This window comes from Micropterus dolomieu, linkage group LG23 (genome assembly GCF_021292245.1).
Source record: "Micropterus dolomieu isolate WLL.071019.BEF.003 ecotype Adirondacks linkage group LG23, ASM2129224v1, whole genome shotgun sequence".
Classification (NCBI taxonomy): Eukaryota; Metazoa; Chordata; class Actinopteri; order Centrarchiformes; family Centrarchidae; genus Micropterus; species Micropterus dolomieu.
Genome location: NC_060172.1, coordinates 26,889,966 through 26,914,579, shown reverse-complemented (window position 1 = coordinate 26,914,579; position 24,614 = coordinate 26,889,966). Strand labels below are relative to the sequence as shown.

The 24,614-nt window shown below is 39.6% G+C and overlaps 1 protein-coding gene across 1 annotated transcript in view; it reads left to right on the top strand.

Annotated features, from left to right (window-relative positions):
* Positions 1 to 5,629: 5,629 nt before the first annotated feature.
* Positions 5,630 to 24,614, top strand: part of LOC123963414 (roundabout homolog 2-like) — a 79,724-nt gene continuing 60,739 nt past the window's right edge. Inside the window, exons 1-2 of the mRNA XM_046040259.1 lie at positions 5,630 to 6,043; positions 9,623 to 9,949. Coding sequence (XP_045896215.1) covers positions 5,989 to 6,043; positions 9,623 to 9,949 — 382 coding nt within the window. The 5' untranslated portion in view covers positions 5,630 to 5,988. The remainder of the gene's footprint in view (positions 6,044 to 9,622; positions 9,950 to 24,614) is intronic.

Here is a 24,614-nt window from a genome sequence, read left to right as displayed (position 1 = left end):
TATTATCTGCCATTTTGAAAATGTTAAGAGCACAGTTCTTCCCGGGTTTTCTCCCTCATATTGCTTTTAGCATTTTCTTCCTTGTTATTCTATTTTTTTTACCCTTGTGCTCATCCAGAGGAAAAACAAATGGTGTAAATGTCCTTGCGCCTGATTAAATACAAACCATTTCTTTCTCCTTCACATCTGTATCGCTAGGGATATATCTCACCAGTTTCCTCCAAAGTGCCTCTTCCACTCCAGAAGCTGAATGGGGCCTTTTTCACCTTGAAAGCATTTAAATGGAGTTGGTAGGATTGGGCCCTTCTCTCTCCACTCTAGCAAGGTTTGTCAAAAGTTCATGGTGTTTTGTGGAGCGTGAAGGTATACAGAGGAAGCAATGTGCCCACTGCAAGAGAATAAAGTGATAGTAACACATTGACAACACCACTCATCTTCAAGAAAGAAAACTACATCTCTTGAGAAGAGACACCTTGTTATGTCTAGCTTTGATTTCCAGAGTCCTTTGCACATTACTTCAAAAGTGTCTCGAGGGCTATGATGCAGTTCTTTTGTTTTTTTTTTTGAGATTTTAAAGAACAGTCTCTATCCGGAAACCGTAGTAACAGTAAGAGCTCAGAGGAACCTATATTGTAGAGATAATTATTAGCATCACTATATATATTTCATTTGATATAAGGCTTTACGTTAATCGCTTCCAAATACAAAACTCCCTTGCTCCCTTACTGCCATGTGATCATCAGTTTTTATGACTTGGTTCTATGTCTACTGTGTAGTTTTGTGTTGGGACTGTTCAAACAGGAAATCACCCATAGGGATTTGCTCCTTGAGCAGTCAGCTGGACCTTCGCTACCTTCACAATCGGCTTGCACTAGAGCCCGACCGATTCATCGGCCGATGTGAGCTGATTGCATTTATATCGGCATCAGCCCCCAAAAACCCAAACTGGTCAGGCTCTAGCTTGCATTACCTCTCTTTAGTTAGCCCCTGACTAACTCATGTTGCATTTGTAAGGAAGCACCGAACATGTTTCCCAAACAAACAATGATCACCGTTTCCATTTTTTTCAATGGAAACGGTGCTCCCCTGAACACCCTGTCGTGTATGCAAGCGCACTGCGTTTTCCTGGCTTTTTAACGCCGTTGTATTTACAAACTTGTTGCAGTTGATTGGGTAACACATGAGACACGCCCTCCAAACAGGAGAAAACATACCCCGAAGCCCGTTGCAGAACGTTGCACAACGTTTCAAGGAAACATGCCGTTCAATCTGAAAACGTTGCAAACCGGTGCAAAACGTTTTGAGATTGAACTCGCCCCAGAACTCAGCCCTGGTGTGAGCAAAGACTAGAATGGCTGCAATTGGCTCCGGCAACCATGACGCACACAGACTCCGTGGATTTTCGGAGTGAGTCATGTAAACTTGGTATAAATGTCTTGGCAGGAGGTGGGCCTCGTAATGAAGCTCCGCCTCCAACTCTCTCTCTGTTTCTCTGCCAGTGTTAAGAGCTTCTGGGGTGTTGATTAATTGGTACTATAGATAGATAGATATATAGTGCTCACTGGACCTTATGGTCACAGTGGAACAATGTACCACGTTTCTCCTCTGCCCCATATTTGATGTCTTTCTTCATTGAAACTAGCCTACCGTAAAACTTTGAATAATAGCCCGGGCTTTTATTTGCTAAAATCACTAGCATTGGGACAGGCCATTAATTCCTTTTGCACAAAACTGAAACTGACCGCACGGGGTTTAAAAGGTTTCATACATACAAAGAACTTCTATAAAATCCCAGACCGGGCATTTAATGGGGCCCTGCGTTTATTTGTCAAAATGTGTTCCCACACCAGGCCACTAAAGGAGATAGGTGGCTATTTGGGACTCGGCTATTAATTGAAGTTTTATATAAAAATATAAATCTTTAGTATAAAAATGCACCTTTTCTCAATAAGGCAAAACTTAAAAAATATATTGTTTGATTGGATGTCTTCTACTGTGTGTCATAACATGGAAATCTGACTAGCAAGGCGAAAAAGTAGCATCAAAGTTTCTATTAAAAGGTAAATGGATTATACTTTTGGATGGATTACACTTTTCTTGTCTTCCGACCACTCAAAGAGCTGTACACTTCATGTGAAAATCCCCCCGTTCGCACACATTCATACCTTGGGGTTCAACAAGGACACTTCAACATGCAGAATGGAGGAGCCGAGAATCCAAACACCAACCTTATGACCTGCTCAACCTCCTGAGCCACAGCTGCCCTATTACACTGTTAATGCATTGTACATTAACTAAATGCAGTGCAATCATCTTGTAACTGAACCTCAAAAACTGGTTCAACAACCCGTACAGCAAAAAGCTGTACACATTGCATTATAATGTTTGGAGATAAGCCCAACCACAACAACAGTGTTCAAATATTCTAATGCTGCAATTTAAAATGCTGGATGATACAGTATAGCTTTGACAGAAGCTGTGAATACTGTTCACTGTGGCTTTTAAAATTTCTAGTTGTACATAACATGAAACTACTCAAATCATTGGTGTAAATTACAAGGCACTGTAAAAGGCATCCACCGGACTGAACACCCTAAGTTGTTAGACAGACGCTTGTCACTTGTATACAGGTTTGGGCTTTGTGGTCAGGACACATGTCTACTCTGTCTACTCTCACTAGGGCTGAGCATGCCTGGTGTTGAACACACTGTCACACACACCATCTGTTACCTCCAACACTCCTGGCTTGGACAAACACGGTTATGAGTAGGTAATGGTGGGGACAAAATTTGTGACCTTGACACTGTCTCCTATGTGTGATCAACAGAGAGAGAGAGAAGTAGATTAATGAGAGCCAGTAGCCGTTTTGATTTTGGTTTGTGAGAGAAAGACAGCAGAAGCCCACGTTGCCTGGAAACATGTCGGTCCCTGTGTGTGATGATGAGAGATGGAGTCTTTCGCTGCCTCTCTTATCTTATTCAACTTCAAAGATAAACATCAAATCACCTCACTCACTAAACCTACATTCTCTTGTTTTGACCTCATGCTAGACATCAAATGCCATTATGCAATTACTTATACCACATGCCATTTTCTCCTGGATTTCTCCATTTTAATACCATTTTCTATCTCTCAGCCATATATATGAAGGTACTTTCCCCAGATGTTTCATATCTATTCTTAGAGGATGTGCTAATTTGCATCTTCTTGCCAAAAGTGAGGTAAGACTGGTTTGGTCAAAGATGCTCGTTAGTGTAACTCAGTTTCTCTGATGTATGTTATTTATTCAGAGTATTATGTTTTCCAAACCATTGTGATTTTATACATAATATTGGTGTTATGATTTCATACAATGTAAATGGAGCAAGAGAGCAAGGAGTGCTTGACAATATTTCAAATAAATTTGATTTACGCATTTTTCCTTAAGGAATGTGTGGCTTCTAAGTGGACCTTTGTGGAAGCCATTTAGAGTGTTTTATCAGCAAGACAACATTAAAACAAAATCTATGCATAATATACAATGTATTTAATGTGGTGACAAAAAGTGGAGATGTCCTCTAATCTCAACACAGTACCACCCAGTTGTGCAGATTTGAAACAATGGGTAGTCAATTGTTCAATAAATCATATATATCAAATCGCATGTATCAGATTAAACAACAACCTGCTATATAATCACCTCTAGGTTGTCACTAAGTTAAAATGTACTGGCCTGACAGATATAACCAAATCCTGTGTCATGTTAATGCTTTACTCTAAAACCTCTCATTTTTGTTATTTACAGTAGATGTAGTGTGTGTTGATACAATACTAGTAATAACTACCAATATCTGAGTAGTTTCAGTTGAATATCGGATTTCATGTGTTTTACCACACACAGTACTGTTCAGACTCTCTTGAATTTCATGTCTAAAGCTCTTAACTATGTCACTGGATGATGTTCATTAATCATCACATTTTTAAACAGAATATTGGTATATTTCTCTTGCATTTAAGCATTGCATTTTACCATTTTGGCTTTCGCTCTACTGCAGTTACGCTCTCTCCCAATTCTCTGTGGGAAGAGATATGAGATTGATTCTGAACAGTAAGTGCTTATGATGAATAGCTTAATGTGTATGAATTCATTTGGTACAATTAGCAACATGTTCTTGAATATTTCCTTCTCAGATCATTAAAGTCCACCTTGATTGATTTTGTGAGGGTATTAATTTCTGAAAAAAAAAAGTGCATTGTGTTTTTTTAGGAATGTTTTTTTCCAGCGATAATTCAGCAATTCAATTTTGTTCCTTTTTTGCAAGAGGTCTTCACAGCACCATGAACTGAGCTGAGCAGCCATCAGAACAATTTGACAGGAAAACTCTATTGACAACATAATTCTCAAATGGATGACATCTATCCAATTTAAATGATTGTCTTCACTTTACACAACCTTCATAGAGGCTCTATTGAGCCATCGTCCACAATTGTTATTCGATCTACTGCTGTGAACACAGTGCTAAAAATGGTTTAATTTCACCCTCCGGATCAATAGCACCTGATACCCATCTCATTTTAGTCTCATGGTGAGGCACTGCATTTATAATGTTATTGTCAATATTGAGCAGTATTGATGACAAGGCAGGATAAGCACCTCAGGCAGTGGGCAGTAATGAAGTGCCATTTCTTTACAGTGTTACACCTTTGTAATCTCTTTTTCACCCATGAACATGAAAATACAGTGCCAGTTAGTAAAACTGGGGGGCTATATTTGAATTCTTTGACCTTGGCACATTGTATCTTTTTGGCAGGATATTGTAGATGCATGTTTAGAATTGAAAGCATTAGGAGAAAAATACATAAATAATAATGTATCAATTGTGTGAGATCAGATCTGCAAGACAGAGGGTGTGTTTATTAGAGAAACAAAATGGCTCCAGTGACAAATCTACTGTATCTCAAGTTACCAAATGTTGCATACCAGAGCATTTAGCTTGGTGATGTTTCTTTTCTTTTAATTGGAATGCCATGATGTCTAAATGTGTAAAAGTAAACCTGGTAGACTGTCCTGCAGGTGTGCACACAACACAGTGTCTTGCTGCAGCATATTTAATGTTATGAAAAAAAACACAAAAACAAAAGAGGATAATTAATGATTTTTTTTGTTACTTGTAAACTGATAAGGACAGCCATGCATTTCAATACAATTAAACAATAATTACAAAAATCTAAATCCACCGGAGGCAATTGGAAAGTATTATCTTTCCAAGAAATAACTGAACAATAGGACAAATCCTGACCATTAAAATGTCTAAAGCAGCATACTTTCATTTAAATGCTGCAAAGACTGGTGAATTTATCAGCTGTGTGTGTTAAACTGTCTCCCAGGGGGGGAAAAGGGACAGAAACAGTAATGAGCATCTTTATCAGCATCAAACTGTCCAGAATCTAGAGTGCTACTGAGTTTGAGTGTTCACATCTATTGTGTATGATATATTCGCCGGTTAGTTTCTCCCAGGGCAGCGGAGTGGAGAGGAGGGGCTGTGCTGTGCTGCACCGTGCAGCTACTCACCTCTGACAGAATCCCATCTCCACCTTTCTTCTCTCAACTTGTCCCGCGTGAGGATGAATGCGTTTCCCTGCGGTCGGGCCCGGTAAAGTGTCAGAAATATGCGGTCGAACGGTCGGGGAAACCATCGGTAACTGGCGTGTCTTTGGGCGTCAGTGATGTTTGCAATTGGTGACTGCAGAAATTTCCAACGTGTCGGCGAGTCGACAGACCACTGCTTACTGGTGCGCTCTTGGAGAGGAAGAATGGACATGCGAATGAGAATGATTTCTTTCCGCGGCTGAAATAACAGTTTTCTGGTTGTTTCAGCTCACTAACTTGGAGCAGCAAATTGCCACAAAGTCGCACAAGTGAAAACAGGATTGATTGATTAATTGACTGGGTTTTTTTGCTTGAGGAGGAATTCATGTGCCGATAGCTTACGTGGCCAATATGCCAGAATGGGTCCTCTACAATGTTTATTTCTCTGTGGACTTCTGTACACCCAAACCGACGGTAAGTTTATGAATAAATCTATTACTAAATGTTATGGTTGAAATTATGTCGCTATAGGAAACACACTGAGCTGTGACCCGAAGCCTATTCGACCCATGGCCTTGACAGTTCAAGTGCATCAGGAAGAAAGCGAGTATGTTATCACACATGTGAATTTGTTGTTGTTCCTCTTCAGTTTGTGTTTAAAAAGATCAATGCACCACGCCAATGGCCATATCATAGTTGATTCATGCAGTCTTGATGTATGATATTCTGCCAGGGCAGTGGGTTAGGTAGACGATAGTTGCTCATTTATTTATAAGCTGCCATAATTGAACACATTTGTTAGGCTACTTGAATACAGTGTTTGGCAGCTTTAAAATTGTCTGTATTGTCGCAAGTATTGTGGTTTTAAATGTGTGTTGGCATGAAAAAAACGAGTCCACACTGAACTTTTTCTATATTCACAAAGAAATTATGCGTTTATCAATTATTTTTAATCAGTTTAACTCTCTACATATCATATGTTGTTGTCTTGCGCTTGTAAAGTCCTTCAAAAGTGTCTTCAAATTTGTTAGACTGACACTTGGGTTATATTCTGTGGCCTAATGCAAAAGGTTGTTCAGGCAGATGACGGAGCTAACTGTAAGTCCTATAGCTGAAATGTCCAATACGGTATAGTGAAGATGCTTACTCATATGGTCTGGAGATTCAACCCTGAGTGTTTGTGTTACTCATACAATACATGGACGCACTGCAAATATATATAAATGCAGCTGCACCTGAGACATATCTAAGATTCTTAACAGGTAGTGTTGTCCTTATGATGAAGGGTTCATACTAACTTGCCCCTGTAGCCCATTGAACATAAATCTGTGTCAGTGGAGTAAATGAAGTGCAGGTGTGATCAAGTGGGTGTGGATTTGGGTGGTTCCAGGACATTTGAATTAATGTGTTGCCAGGTTATTTGATAAAGAGCAACCAAGCGAAAAGCAATGTGATGCAATGGTTCTGCAATTAATCTTAAAGTATCTTTAAAGTAAAGTTAATAGTGATCCATTTTTTCAGGGAGGTGTTGATTGAACTCTAAGGTGATTTGGAAGGCTGTAGTTTTGTATTTGACTGCTGCTGAAAGGTGTTCCCATTGTTTTGATTAAAACCCCATTTCACATAAATGGGGGTTTAATCAAAACATCTCTGATAGTCTCAAAAAAAAAAAAAAACAAGCCTCACAAAAATAGAATTAACTGCAGGGCCATTGCAGTGGCTTGTAATCAATTCTGCAGGTAATAAACAGGTAACTCAGTGTACATTTCAGCCTTTTCGATTTAGTATTGAAACATCTGTGAAAAGGATGGACAAGTTATTGATGGTGTCTGACTATGCCCGGGGCAAAACTGTGGGTAATATGCGATTATGTTTGTCTGTCTCTTCTAGTCTTCAACAGTATTACTGATTTGAATTGGCAGGGCTCAGAGACAGAATTTGTGGTAGTGACACCTCAAACTTAATGTTCCATTGACAGAAAGAAGACAGGTGCTCTTTGCTTGACAATCAAAGGAATCTCTTATAAGCTTAAATTGAGTTCCTCCGAACTGTATTGGTGGACAGATGTCACCTCAAAGTGACTTTTATTAGAGTGGTCCCTGCTTACAAGCCTCAATATTTTCCTTTCCAGCTTTTTTAGTGCAAGACCTTGAGTTTCAGCTTCAGCACCATGGATAGATCCCCATAAACAGACCCACTGGTGGGGAAAAAAGACCTGGGTGGACACAAAGATTGAGGCTTAAGATAATCCACACTTTGGTCAAAAGGGTATTCTAAATGTATCTTTACTAAGGATCATTATTTTAAGACTCCAGCCGAATTATCATTGAATTTATAACCTGAGCAGTTATTAATGCAGGACTATTCAGCTGTTAAAATGCCAACATTTAATTCAAGCAGTCACGTAAAATAATCCATCCGTCTATTCATTTTCTAACCACACTTATTCATATTCAGGGTCATGGGGTGCTGGAGCATGCACTGAGCAGAAAGCAGGCAAAACCCCTGGACGGGTTGCCAGTCCAGAGCTAACAGACTGACAGGACCCCGCAGGACCTTCTTGCTGTTAGATGACAGTACCAACCACTGACCCACTGAGCCACCCACAACTTAAATCATCTAATTTCAATTCTCTTGTCTGACAGCACAAGCCTCAAACTCTACATTAGCCACAGTGGAGAGTGGTTAATGGGACAACCAATTAAAAAAAAAGACAGTATTCCACAAAATGTGTGTTTATTTGTGTGCAGTTGTGAATCCACACAAATATTACTTACCCAAGTTACATATGTATAGGGTTTTAAAAGCATGTTACAAACGTATCGCCATGGTTTGGTGCATTGGCGCCAGCTAATGGAATGCTTTTTGTCAAAAAACCTCTTAACATTATAGACTGTCACATCAATTTTACTCACATTTGCAGCTTTATTTCGGTTGCTGTGTAGCTGCCAATCCTCATGGTTGCCTGTGCAATTTGTAAGATTTGTCACCATCGGAGGCAAAAAGACAAGAGACCGTATAACATCATTTTAATTTATTTATATCTTATTTATTTATTCGCCTTATGACAGACCAAAAAGTAAATTTTAGCGACTCAAAAATCACACTCTAGGTTTGTTTGCATGCACACAACATAAAAAGGAAGACCTTTTAACACAGATATTATAATGTGCTTATACACCATGAAAAAGATGAGAGTTGTGTTGCTGTCATGTCCGTAAACAAACACAGTGGTGCTACATTTGGGTCATTCCTCTGTGACATTTAGAAGTGGAATTTAAGAAACAGCGCTGATTTGAGCTAAGGTATTCATAGAGCCAAATAAATGAAAAGAATTAGCAGAGTAAGGGTTGTTACGGTTACACACATAATGACGTTATTCTTATCAGGATAGTCAGGATTAGGCATTCTCTTGACATCAAAAACTCACGTTAAAATCTAAATATTATGCATGTTAATATGATAATGTAGCATTTAAGGAGGAAAGAGAATTGGAAATTTTGCATATCCACACTATTACAATACAAAGTGAAAAATCCAATGCAGCAGTTACTGTTCTACACCCACTGAGACAACATGTTTGATGATGTCAGTGTTTGATGGAACGTGTTAATGAAAAAGCTAATGAGATGTAATGACTCCTCAGCTCCTGTCTGTGAAAGTAAATATGGGAGCCTGAGTGTAGTAACACAGCATATAGTGCAGCCAGTAAGAACCTGACACTAATCAACTTTCCTTTCAAGAACCTTAAGGAAATTATTCTTAGTTTTATTCAACCAATCACATTTATAAATATGCCTACATTTATTGTTTTGTTTTTAAAAAACAGTGAAAATATAATGTTAGTGTGAGACGAAAACTATATAGACCATTTATTCAAGTTTTCTCCACATTTCTATCTGTTATGGTACAGATTATGGTAACTAGTTAACTGCATTAATCCTAAAAATACTCCCATTCTACTGCCGCAAAATTAAAATGTATTATTTATATAAATGTGAATATTATGACTATTTCTTTAATGGGACCTTTTACTCTCTTGTTTCTGTCTAGGGTCTCGTCTCCGCCAGGAAGACTCCCCTCCCCGCATTGTGGAGCACCCCTCTGACCTCATTGTGTCCAAAGGGGAACCAGCCACTCTCAACTGTAAGGCGGAGGGCCGTCCGACGCCCACAGTGGAATGGTATAAAGATGGGGAACGCGTTGAGACTGACCGCGACAACCCCCGCTCCCACCGTATGCTGCTGCCCAGCGGGTCCCTCTTCTTCCTACGCATCGTCCACGGACGACGGAGCAAGCCCGACGATGGCAGCTACGTGTGTGTGGCCCGAAACTACCTAGGAGAGGCCACAAGCCGGAACGCATCTCTAGAAGTAGCATGTAAGTCTGAGTTTTCATCATGTCCATCTTGGTACACAGGTAATGCCCTGGTCAAAGGAATGCCAGTGTTGCATGAGAGAAAAATAAAAAAAAATGTTATGCAGTATTGAGGTTGGTTACCTTTTGTGGTGTATATGAAAATGTGACATTGTGTTAATGTTGAATCTGAAAAAGGTAGAGTTTATGTTAAATTAAGCATAACATGTTGGGGCTGTTGTGCTAAAGTTCCACATATAAAATATTATCGGTCATAATATGAGAAACGTCACCTATCCACTGAACCTACAAGTGTGTGTTTGTGTGTGTGTATGCTTAGCCGTGTGCATAGCATGTGTGCGCATATGTGTGTGAATATGTTTCCAGACTGCTAGTGAGACCTGTTTGGATGACCTGTCTGAGTAATGTATGGGTAGAGCTGTGAATCGCTCCAGGAAGGGAGAGAAAAAGGGGGCATGATTTTAACCTAGCTAACTCCCTTTCACTGTTTGGATTTGGAAAGATGCAGCCTGCTCCCAGCCAGTTCTCTCCCTGTGTGGGAGAGAGGCGCTCTGGGCTATTCACATTTCCATTATGTGCTAAACTGAGCTGATTTCTTGCCATGAACAAGATGCACACACGCTCGGACGCACACACAGATATACATGTATGCACACACAAACACCCACACTGTCTCTCCTGCTCTTCGTTTCTCACTCTCATAGAGATATAGTACACAAACAAGAAACAAACAGGGAATTCCAGGCAAACACTATATTACAATTTGACTTTAAATTTACAAACATCTAAATGCCCACTGATGAAAGTCCTTTGAATCATACAATTGTTGATTTAATTGGACCTTATAAGTTGACTATGATATATACTATAGTTTGTTGTAATATGAATTGGGAGAGACACTCCCTATCTGAATTATGGTATTTACTTGTGCTGATTTATCACCCACTCTGAATCTGTGTTTGGCTTTAAGGGGAAATCATAGAATAGGGGAAAAAAACTGAGACAAGAGCCCTGAACCTAATAGTGATTTAGTTGAGACATTATCTGAGATCTTTGTGTCTTTTTGCGCACCACATCCTCTCTTTGTCTTATCGCCTGTTCCACATCAAACACTTGTATTTGTATTGTATTATTTTACTGATGCAGTTTCCTCTCCTTTTCCTCCCAAATCAATAGTGGTGAACTGTCCTGGACATACTAATGCTTAAGGAGATGCTGGGTATGAGAGGACACAAATCTGCCTTTTAATAGGAATGTGTGTGTGTCTGTGTGTGTCCTGTTACAGGACACAGCATTAGCTTTTACATATAAAATGAGACATTGTGGTGTTTGATATTCTAGGTGATTAGTATCTAGTGCTGAGGCTACTATAACAATATCCCTGTCTCACTGTAATCAGTGAGTTATACATCACATTTACATTGAACATCTTGAACAGTACACTTGAATTTGAAGATGAATAATTCTCTCTCATAAAGAAACTAGAGACCCAAAACTGTCGTTACAGTGTCAAGAGACAAATGTTATAGCTGCTCCACTGATTCCCTTGACTGAATAGAGGCCGACTTTATGAACACAATGACTGTGTCAGAGTGATTTTGTGGGGATTTTCTGGTCCTCCTTAAATACAATAAAGCTCATTTGTATTTTGCAGCTCAAACAGCCATTATGAATTCATTTTTCTGAGTTCATTTTGTCACATTTATTGTAAGTGTAAGAGCTGCAATTATTATTGACAAATCATTTTTTTCTATTGTTGGAAGAGAGGTACACTACTTATGCATTTGCAACAAATATGGAAGGCCAAATAACACAGTAGTGTTGCAAACATCAAGTACCAAACATAGAGAAGCAATATCTAAATAAGAAAGTAAATGGGGAATATGCTTTTTAGAGCAGCTATAATGTTTGTTGAAATGCTATCATATGAGTCTTGAATGATGTATTGTAGAATATCCGCTTATTCTTGAAGCCTTGTATAGATCTATGTGAATTTTTATGTATTTTGCTATAGGTATGGCTGCACTTAAAAAAGTCTCTGTGTTCCTTATCTGCTATATGACCATGCAGACCACCCATTGGACCTAAATACGCCCATTTCCAATGTACATCAAATGTTAAGTACCTGCTGTTGGACTACTGTGAGACTCTAGGGGATAGTCAGTTGCCTAATTGTTAAGTCATCTGGATGGCAACATAATGACTGTGTAGGCTCTGGAATTTAGTTGCTTCAAATTTTAATCCTCTTTGCATTGTTTTTTTCCTTATAGCTAGTGTAGAAGCTACATCCAGATATCTTGCCCACATCTTCACCCGCAAATGAAGTTATTTCAGTCTTGTTTGCCAGTTGAAATAACAGACAATAACCTATTTTGTTCTGTGTGTGTCTCCTGTTGTGCAGACAGTGTCAATAGGTTGTGTTTTCTGTAGCTTCTCTTACATAAAAGACAGTATGACCAAGGCAGCCTCTAGTCTTCTTTGTGTAATTCAGAATATCATGGCTACAGGGATGCATAATCGCATGACTCCTTCAGGGACTGCAGGATCCTGCCAGTATTGCTGCAGCCAAAGTTGTCATGCAATGCTGCGGGTGGGGGCAAGCGGGTAGATGAAAGTGCTGTGGGGATGCTCTGACAGTAAGCCTAGCTCAAAATGGTCTGTTTCCTTAGAGTCCACACACATTCTCAAATTTTCTAGAGGGCTCTAACATTGAATCTCAACCAGTGGCTTAAAAATTTAACTAACTAGGGGGATGCTGTTCCCTTGGGTACATTTTTTGCTGTACAAGCTCAATTTTGGTGGTTTATTGTGCATTTTATGATTTTCAGTCCGACTCATTCCATGTGATTCAGCTGTTTAAGATGGTAGCAAAGCTTAAAATATGTAAATTATGCCGATATGCCAGACACAGCTGCCAGCCTGACAAAAACAAATAATATACCTCGTAACATTTGTTCGTCTTATAAATTAACCAAGCCTTAAAAACCCCCCACTTATTTCTACACAGTTGTTTTTCCCTGCATGTTGCACAGTAGCGCTCATGACAAAGAATCAATAGACAGTAGCCGAGCAAAATCATATTATATGTCTTGGGTTGGTAGTAATCTTCTAAACTGACTGTAGGTACGATGGCAAATAAGTGAAATATGTCAATATGTCAGGCAAAATACACCCCAAATAGCAGTTTTCCTTAAATTTGAAGAAATAAGTATGTTTACCACACCATGTATTGAAGCTTTTGCCTTTTTGAAGTTCTGTCTTACATTTGCTCTTGTTCTTCTTGTGCATAATCTCACTTCAGGCTCACTCCAGTAGAACCGTGATGTCCTTTAAGACAGTTGTACAGTTTTTGTTCTATCTGCATGGTTATTTCATCTTTGCTAGATCTTACAGAAGTGTGGATTGGGACATGGTTTACATTGCACAGTTTTGGTTGGAAATGACTGAACCCAACCTACGTAAGATTTCTCAGCCATGTTTTTCTCAGACTGGCAATACAAAAAACAAAAGAAAGACACTGAGGAAAAGCAAATTTGATCCAGTAGTGGAACATGTCATGTATTAGCTGAGAGACCATCACTTGGCACACATTTGGAGTATTTTCACCCTTGGTGAAATTCTATTTCCTCTATAGTCTTGTTGGGTGCATATTTGACACAAATGATAACATCAGCCATTTCACAGAGAAATGAGGCCGTGTCTGTTTATTATTAGAAGGTCTTGTATTTTTGTTTGATAAACAAGAGTCACTGTGTTTCTCTTACTGTTGCAACATGTCACTTGTTTCTCACATCCAAGTATGTAATTTTAATAATCAACAATCACCTGCTGTCAGCGTGTACAATCACACATGGCCAACCACCGAGCCAGCTTTTCACATCTTCAGTCTGTTTATTCAGACGCTGCAGCTGAGCACTACTTCAGAGCAACGTCAACAAACAACTGTGTGACCTCTAGGCCACCAGTGGACTGGCACTAATCATCAGAGTGAGTGGCTGTTGCTGGAATTAGAACAGCTCCCTCAAACTATTAAGAAGGGACAGATAGACATGAACAGTGATATGTCGAAGGGAGGTGTGGGCAGAGGGGCGGTGTTCAAGGGTGTTCATTAGTACAAAACTCAAGAGAAAGATGAGTCCCCCTCTGTTTAACTGTGCTAAGTGAATTAGAAGTATAGTCACTCAGCCAGACAATCATCAATTAAATCATCCCAGTTATAGGCAGCCAACAAACTAGGCAGCCACAATGCTATATAAATCTAGCGCCTGGATTCTGTTTTTTAGTGCACTATTGTAATTATTTTGTCGAGAGATTTAACACACTGGACATTTATTTGACATTTTAGTAGAATGAGTAGAATTAATGGTTGAGATAAATTCTTTGAGGTACAGTTGTGGATTCTAACCCAAGAACTACAATACGGAGCACGTCATAAATAACACATCACTTGAGAATTTTTAAACAAAGGCAGATGTAGACGCTGGGAATGGTGTATAATTGCAGGTATAATTTTACAATGTTCTCCATCTGAGTTTAATATATTATTATATTATTTTTGTATATTATATAGACAAAGTACATCTGTAGCTGATGGCTAGTCATTAGTTTTACAGGTTTGCACAAATTAAAGCCATGATGGCACAAGGTGGATGTCTGTATCTGTAGCTATTTCACAGGATAAGTAAAAACAAATAAAGGTCAGTAATCATGAATGTCTATCATTGCAATACATGTATTAGTTGTTGCACTGCCATCCATAGAGTCATGCCACTAGCAAGCATATACAAAAGGTTTGTTTTTGTTTTTTGTAATTTGGGTGAACTAATCCTTTAAAAGGGTTCTGATTACTGAAATTGATGCAATCAGCTAAATCGTTTCATGAGAGATAAATACTCTGTTGACAACCAATCTTTTACCAGCTTGCCTAGAGTTTCATTTTGACCTTTGGCCAAGTTACTAACAAAATTAATGTTATTTAGCACAGCTGATATATTCTGCTACCAGCAACATTTGTCACTTCAGTTGGCAAAGCTGCTACCTGCTATTTTGTGCATTCTTGATTGCCAATATAAAATAGCAAGTGAACATAAAACAGAAATGATTAACTAATTAGATGAGTTATCATTAGCAGAAGCAAATCAGGTATTTTGCCCCTTAGACCAGGGGCCTGTTTCTCCAAATTTGCAGCATGCAAGCTATGATTGGCAAGATGAGCTTGTTTCCTCTTTCTCATTTTCACACGTTTCACTAATCAAAACAAACAGCATAATTACAACCCATGCATGAGCATGAGGGAGTCCTGTAGCACTCACAGATGTATCTGTAATTTGCGAGACAGTCATTTGTGATCTCTGGGAAGAATTGCTCACAAATCCCTTTTGTGAAATGGGCCACGGAACCTACAGCTGATCTATCATGCCCACACATATGAGCATCTCAGAGTCACCAATCCATGTCTTTTGAAATGTGAGATGTGAGAACATTTTTGCACATAAGGATAACCTGTGCTTAAAAACTGTCCATAGAAAGGGGCGGGATTGCCATTGTTCCATCTGTCCCATGCTTATCTAGTCTTTCTAACTTTAGGAAGACTGTATTAGCTCTTAAGCCTAGATACATGTATCTTGTGTACTGCAAAATACCCGTGTGAAGAAGCGAAACCTGAATATATAGTGTTGTTATTAACATCATTCAATTTAGGCCAGAAAACGTTGCCAGAAAAGTATTTAAATTTGACATCAGTGTCGCTTCCCTGTTGAGAAATCATCCTCATCTTCTGCTTCCTTCATGTGTTCCCTTCAGTGATGGCTATTCCTTTTAGCTGTTCAGCACTGTAGAGTGTGCAGTAAACAGTAGCCTAATCTGCATAATTTGGGAGTCAAAGCCATGCTTACTCCAGGCATGAGATAGTGTTCTTTCTCAAAGTGCATGGAAGGAATCATTTATTCACCCCATCCATATTTCTGCTTTACAACTGGCACACACCTTGTGGCCAGTGGATTAGAAAGTATTTGTGTTTGGTCAAGCATCCAGTAGATCCAGGGCTGGGTTTTGGGAGGGATTTTTTTTAAATTTATATCAGAAATGAGGTTATCAGCCATTAATATTGTCAAGCAGCTAGTCAATACGAGTGGTGAGATTCTGAAAATGTAGTACACCACTTACAGTAGGTTCAGTAGTATTTCTATTGGGAGGCACTCTGCTGTTTTGGAAAGTGGAAAGTTGCCATTAATCATGCATTTCACTCTTACCCATTGACAAAATCCAAAGTTAGTGCCTGCCAGCCCTGTGTGTTCCCAGGCAGACTGTCAATGTTTTCTGTGAGTAGATAGGTTGGCCACATTGCACCATCTGTTGCCAACAGTCCAACAGCCCTCCTGTGTACTTATCCCCTGTTTGCCTTCCTCTGCCTTGCTCTCGTTAAGCTGGTACAGAGTACCATAGTTTTGTGAACCCAGATGATTAGAACTGATCCTTCTCAGCTGTTGAAGATAAGTTTGTGTTCTGTCATTACTATGCCTTCACTTTCATTTTCTAATATTGTGAAATTATATGATATATAAAGTGATTGACTTAAGTTAAACATTTAAATAAAAAATAATTAGATATTGTCTTGGGGTTCTGCTCTGGTCAGTGTGTTCTGATGAATGAAATTATTCACTAAAAGCTAAATAATGGTGATACTGTGCGTGACACAAAAGGGAAAAAGCTGTCCCCTTGGGCCAAATAAGTGAAATTTTAGAGATGCTGCAATAAAAATACTTTGATGTTTATTCCATGTATTTTCATTTCATATTCTTTGAATGATGGGTATCTTGTCGAAGGCTGTCAATATACCTGCTCTACAAGAGCATTATTCTTTAAAAGCCTTAAGTGGTGATCACTCTGAAAAAAGTGAGGCACTTTGCAATCCTTTCTACCCCTATATCTCTGATCCTAATCACACTGAGGCCTTTTTTTGAAGGAGGAGCATTTTGCTGTAGTTAGGCAGCGCGTAAGCAGCTATCAATTTCTTGATTTGCCAGCGAGCTACACATAACTATTTAAGGCAGCTATGTTAAGGCAATCAAAAACACAAATCTAAAATTCTACCCGGAAGGTTCAAGAGCCCCACTAATGTTCCTGTAAGCTTGATGTGTGTTGTTTATGTCATGGCAAGTTTTGTCCGTTTAATCAGATACTGTAGCTCCGGGTGGTCAGTAATAAGCACTACTAGCCCTTTTCTCAATTTCTGTTGTTGACAGTGCTGTCGGGAAGGACAACCCCTGAGCTCTTTTGATTGGGCAGCAGAGAAAAAGCTGCCGTGCCCCAGAGTGATGCTCAGAGTTGAATGTTTTCCCAATAAGGGCACTCAGAGCCCTCATTGTGTATCACACAGAATTCATAAGACACACACAAAATGCTTTTAACACTTTGGAATTAATTAGAAAAATTCCAGCGCTAATAATATGTCTGATGTAACTGCTGTTATAAGGTTCTTGCTTTCAATGTGGTCACACAGGAAGTCAAATGTATGTATAATAATAATAATGTATAGTTGATCTGTCATCTGTGTTCTCACTCTAGTTAGATAAGTAAAACATCCATGGACTATTTGCATGCTATGCATACTTGCTGTCCAGTGCAGAGGTTGATTAAAATAAAATGTTTGCCTGTAATACTTATGATGAAATGGCCCCACAACCTTTTAAATAACATGTCTCATCGTGTTTTATTTGGTCTTTGTGTCAGTGTAAGAAAATAATAAAACAATGCCATTGGGTTTGATACAGCTTTAAAGCCATACAGCAGATTTATTTGTTTCTATTTAATGTGGTCTAATGCTTATAACAGTGCAAATACAGAGGTGGTCAAAGCAGGCAAGAGGAACTAATTTATGCATATTTTTTTGGCTGAAGACAGTGAGATAAGGGGCTAGCATCTGGTGCTAACTGGACCATGCTCACTCCTTGGAGGTCTGTGCATTATGAGGTTCGGTAAGTTAGCTAAGGGCTAGCATCTGGTGTTAATTGGACCATGCAAACACCTTTAAGAGCTTTGGTGCACTTTCTTACAGTTGGTTGAAAGAAACATATGCCTGGTGTGAAGAAGCATACTAACTGGATTTAATGTGTTGAAGCTTGTTGTAACTTTCTAATTCTTTTAAGAAGCAAATGTATGTATGTTTATGGCCACTTTATATACTTTATACTTTATATGTTCAGTCTAATGCAATCCAATACAACTGTTCTGCCATAGAGTCTACTTTTATGATACCTATAATGTTCAGGGTTTTTTGACATGGTCATTAAAGTGTTAAATTATATGTTTTAGCAATGAGGTTATTGGTGGTGGTGTACTGGACTGCATTATACTGAGGGGTGTTTCTAATATTCTAACCCACTCATGTATGTAAATGGAAAGGACAAAAAATCACACATTTCTGACAACGTCTCCAAAAACAATAACATTGCTTTGTAAAGACAGATGTTGGTGGGACTTTTGAGTTTTTTCATTTGCTCTCATATAGTAAATGATTAAAGCTTCATGGAAATACTGTTTTATTAAATACATCTTCAAGTTTAGGGCTATTTGGTTTTCTTCAAAAGAAAATATACAACTAAAACAATAGTACCTTGCTGCATGAGCTCATGAATTAGTACATCCTGACAACATTAATTCAAATGGCTAAAACTACACTAGGCTGTATTCACTGCAAGGCCCAGTCTAATGACAGCAGCAGTCAGTGCCATCCATTAGTATAACAGTGGTTGTGTTTAGGATGTCAGCGGAAAAACTCTGGTTAAGGTCATATTAGGTCAAGCTGCTCTATGACAGCCTGTGACTGAGGATCCCTGTTATGAATAAACCAAACATTCCTGTCTGCCTGAGGTGTCCTGGCCACAGATTGAAAATCCTCCAGCAAAACAGTGTGGAAGGGCACAGATGCCAGCTACCTATCTGACAGTGCTTCTCATACAGTGAGAAAAAAAAGATATTTACTGTCAAAGTAGCCTTGAGTCTTAATGCTAAAGTTGCACTAGAAAAGACTGAGTGAATATATATATATATATATAAGGATAAGCGGTTGACAATGGATGGATGGATATTCAACCATGTTATACTGTTATACATATAGAGACATTTGATCATTTGTTTGTCATTTGTATCATATTTGGGCTAGAACTTGGCAATGACCATACCACACAATCCATTTTCAATATGACAGATCACAAAATGATTCATTACATGCCACTGTCTGCCTTTCAAGGTAGTATATTGCGATACCATACAAAGTACATTATTGGCTATAATTTACTGCAGTCGTGTTTCAACATTTGAATATGAAATATGGCTATACATCTCCTTTTAGATGAGTTGGCGCAGGCTTAAGCTACTCCATTAGCAGACCTTGAATGAGGCCTTCACACTATTACAGATACAGCTGTAACTTATTGCTGCTGTCATCTACTGAAGCTGCAGCTGGGTGTAGCCTTCTGTTTTGTGAAAGCTACATTCAGACATGTTTCATAACCATTATATGAAGTCAGTTATCAATATTAGTTTGGACAGAAGGGATTATGGTCCAACAGAAATTTAAAATCACATATTAATAATAGTAATGCTCAAACTGACCTCTAGCATGCCCATGTGCTCTTATTACATATATATGTGTGCCAGTGCGTGGGCATGAGTGCCTTTACTCCTGTGTGATTGTGTGTGCATCTGAGTGTGACAAAGCTAAGTCATGTGTCTCTCAGCAAAATGATAATGGTTCATAATCGTTGCTGTGCAGTAATTGATGTGCAATCTCTGCATGAAGACTTGCCTTGGTATGTGGAAAAGCAGGCATCTTCAGGCAGATTTGTTACTAATGAAAAAACGAAAACACCCAAGGACACTGGCACATTCACAAGCAGTAGTATTATGAAGTAGGATTTTTATTATTTTCTGGTATATCATGTAGGATTGTAAGCCAGTCATTGAAGTTGTTTAAATATCTTGTCATGCCACTAATTTGAGTGAGCTTATCCACTCCTGTCAGTGGTCTCAAGCCTGGCTGCAGTGATGAGAGTAAAGAACATCACCAGCCAACCAGAGGGGCTCTGCAGTTGGTTTATTATTCATGTGGCCTACCCAACATTCCACCAATCTAGGCCAAAGCGCTGTTAAAACTGCTAAGTGTCACGTTCCAGACTTCCTTTTGCCCGTTCATTCACCTCCAACACATCCGTTTGCCAAGAAATCATCAACAACTCCACCCGTCATATCCTCTGATTCACAAAAAGTGGAGAGTGCCAGGGCCAGGGCAGCATTAAGATGACATCAGACTTCCCAGTATACACCTCAGTGAGTAAAAAGGAAAGGGAATATCCGGAAGCTTGATTAATTCATGAAATCCATCGAACGTACTGTCTTTCTTTTATTCAAGCCCACACACACAAGCAAATAGGTCCTCGTGCTTTTTACCTGGCTTAGGTTATTCCATAAATAAATGTTCTATTCAAGACAGAGTGGGCACCGTTTTATGGCCTGTCACTGCCTTTTATACCAACAAATCCTGTCGGTAGTGCTGCACCCAATGTGTGTCAATTCATTCTCCACTGTTGTGCAGGATGTAATTGCAACAAGGCAGCAAATAAGATTCCATCCCATCTGACATGTGTCTGTTTGTGTAAAGCATGCAGTAGTTACTGTTTATGTTGCAAGGGCAAAGGGGTGGACTGGGTGGTTTTGGGTGATTTAGAGCCAGTGTACCAGGGGTCTAAGAGGTGGATCGGCTAATGAAACAGCTGCAATCCTGGACCGCATGCCTTTTAAACAGAACCTCACTATGCTTTACTTTCTGTCCTTATAGTGATGGAAGACTGTTTTGGTCTCTCCTTCACTTACATAGTCCTGCATTTTCTGGCTTAACAATCTTCTCAATTTACACTTTACACACTTCCCTCCCTACATTAGTGCATCATCTCCAACATCCAAAACATCATGTCATTTAGTGTCCTTGATTTTCTCAATCCACAAACCAATTGAGCTGTAATTCTTTAGCTTAGATATTTAGTGCTTTACAAAACCATTTAGTTTCTAGGTTGTTAGTATGGATCTTGTGCCTTCCACTTCATGGAACTGTGTGTACTGCTGTCCCATTTACTGTATGCTGTAAGGACTCTTAAGTCCTTCACTACAGCTGTAAAAATCCCATATCGGAATTAAAAGTGATAGGAAGCACATGACGTGAGCTACAGGACCTATACTGGCTTAACTTCATACTTCACAATGAATGAATCTGTTGTAGAACTAAATTTTTTTTTGCAAAAGACATTTGAGAACATCTCTCTTTCGTTTACAACCAGTGTTTTTTAGTCTTTAGACTGACCTAGCTGCTATATGCAGTAAGAAAATGGTTATTTTTGGCAGAACTGAGAGTAATGTTTAATAGACTCGACAAGGCTAAGTGAATGTAGTGGCATTCAGTAGATAGGAGCCAGTACACTTTGCTATTTCCTCTTTTTACCTTTTCCTCGCAACAACCCTTTATACCCCAGGCTGAGTACTGGGAAAGGAAAGATGACTCAAGACAGCACAAATGCAAGGACCAATTTCATATGCATCCTGAGGAAAATCATAGCAGCAAGATCTAAACACTACACTGGAGAATGAGTCACTGTTATTGAACCAGGCTATCGGAAAGTATACAGGTAACATCCATTTAATTAATTAAATGCAGAAGGAAACAATGTGGAAAAGCACCCATGCTCCTGTGTAGAGGATGATGCTCTCATGGTTAGTGGGTTAGCTTGGTCTCATGCTCCAGTAGTTAATGTGCACTAGTCCATTGCTGCAGATGTTGTCCGCATGGGGACTGGAACTGAGGAGTGACCAACAGAGCTCAGCATGGGGAGGGATGGACAGTGTGTTCCAGAGCAGATGTTTCCAGCCTTTGTGCGTTTGTCATTTGGGCTTTAATCTGGTCAGTGAAGGGCATTAGAGTACATGCCGCATGCATGGGGACCCCAGCTGTCTGCACCCTTCATAAGACGACTCCCCCACCCCCATCCTAAATCCACTCCCACATCTAAGCTCCTCCCACTCAAATCCATACCCATGTACACATGCAAAACAACCAAATGGCACACGCTTAATTGGCTCAGAATTAGGGCACATGGTGTATTGTTGAACCTGTGGAGATTATGCATTATGCTTGAATCTGTGGAGATTATGCAGCGCTAGGATATTATGCCTCCATTTTCTCTGATTGCCTCTGTATTATTTCCCAGCTTGTGCTATGGTGAATATCCCACTCATTTCATTTCCTTATTTCCTCCCCAATATTGTACCTCATTCTCTTTTCACATTCTTCTGAATTCTCTTCTGTTGTTCTGCAGCCTTTATTCCTCTCCCTCTACCATTCTCTTTTATTCGCTCCTCTTCACTCTGCCCCCTCCTCTCCATGTCTCCTCCTTCGAGCCTCTGGCTGTCTCCCCACAAGTGATGTTCTCCTGGCCAGATGATGCATGCATATCTCTTGTGTCTTCTTGATGCTAACCCACGTCGACATTTGCACGGCATTGTGGGATTATGCTCTCGGTCATATTTCATGTAATGATGAAAATGATGATGGTGATGAGGATTCAGGGAGGGGCAAGGGGGGGACGCTTCTATTTTCTGCCCTTGTCTTTTCTTCAATATCAATCAGTGCAGTGAGATAAGATGGAATATAATGGGTGTCCACAGATAGGGTAGAAGAAATAACAAGTTTTGGTTTGAGTTTGGATGGGTTCATTTTCACTTCCCATATCTCATGAGCAACACCCAGTCTGCTGCACAAACAACCAACTTTCATTACTGGTGTTAAACTGCAGCACTTTCACAGCTACAAATCCCTGGGTGGTCTGTTTCTTTCTTATATTGGATTTTTTTTTTTGTTCAACTCATGGGCAACCATGTTTACATGAACACCATGTTCCAATGAAGAGACAGGAAGTGAAAATCATCCTTAATAGAATAGCATTTTCCTTGCAAGTGCGCTAACAAGGGGAAATGTCTTCTAAGCAAAAACAGAATGAGAAGGAAACAGGGAGGATAAACACATTCAGGGAAAGAGGGAGGGGTATGATTATTGGACTAACCCTGAAGGAGAGAAAGGATGGGTGGGGGCCATGGCAGACTTTTTGCCCTCCAACAGTGTTTCCTCTGTGTGTGTGCAGTATGTTTGCGTGTGTCTATGAGAGAGTTAGAGCGAGATGCGGGTGGTAGTGTGCACATTTCAGGGACTTGCTGGTATGCAAAGCTGTGTCAGTGGATATAGCATCTATGGAACAGAGATTTCTTCACAGTCTTCGCTACACCCTAATTAATCTGCTTAAACCTGTTAGGCCTGTCTCCAGCACTCTTACACATCAGAAAAGCCAGGCAGTTTTGAATCCAACCAGGATTTTCTCCATGGATGCCGGTGGAAAATCACTCCAGCCTCGCAGCTGACAGCTTTCTGTCAGAGTGTGCGGAAATGCATATAAAGTAGAGAGATACATACACCTAATAATTTTCCCTGATGGATGTTGGGTGGGGAGGAAACTGTCATAAGGGGTCATGAAACCCCTGAAACAATCAGGTTGTTGGTTCGTATTGCCTGTTTGCATCCTCTGCCTATTGGGCAACAGACACTTGAAGCAATTTATGGTCAGAAGTGTTCTTTAAACCTTGCCCTAGGCTGTGGCTGAGATCCGGACCTTTCGCAAATACCAATGACAAAAGGGTAACAGTAATTTTTTTGTCCCTTTCACTCACTGTATCGTTAGAGCTGTTGTAAACAACACTCCTGGACATATCTAATGGAGTAAATTCAAACCATACAGTGTGAAATTTAACTTAAATCCAACTTACTCACCTAACTTAACTCATGTCTTAAAGGGTTTTTGCATAGCACAATTTCTTCAGCTGCTAATGATAGACTGCAGCAAATGGATAGAGGCTGCTGATAGCACTATAGCGCATCACTTGCAGCTGCTATCTGCCCTGTCTCTAGGTTTGATTCACAAAAGATATTGTGCTAATGATATTTCTGCGCAAACATGCCTGTAAAGTTTTGCTCCCCCTCATGCTTCTGGGTGCATGCAGAGTGGTTTTCTCTACTCTGCTCTGTGCTGGACTGTTACAGTGTTTAACCATCATCTCTGCTTCTCACAGCAGTAGATTTTGTGTTGTTTTCCAGTTTCATTCCCATTCATGTTAAATGTCAGGTATTATATTGTCTGTGTGCACATGGTGTACAGTGATGTGATATTGCTTTGCCTGGCTATAATCACCTCTGCCATGATCACTGGAAAGTCTGGGCGTGACACCTGTTATAAATGCACTACATTATGTATATAACTGATTTGTACACTACTTGACTACTCCTGCACTGCCCTCTACCACTTTGAGTTTACTGCACCTGGCTCCCATCTGGAATACCTAAAGCTACCCCACACATACTACCATACTACTTCACTATACAATACATTTCTACAATTTACTGTTGTCCTGCACTGCACTATTGTATCTACTGTATGCCATGTATGCTGTACCACAACTGAGAGACCAGCAGATAAGCTTTTCGTTATGCAGAATACCTGATTAACAGTATAATGACAATAAAGTTCAATTTAATTTTATTTATTTATTTGAGGCAGTTCACTTGAGCTTGCTA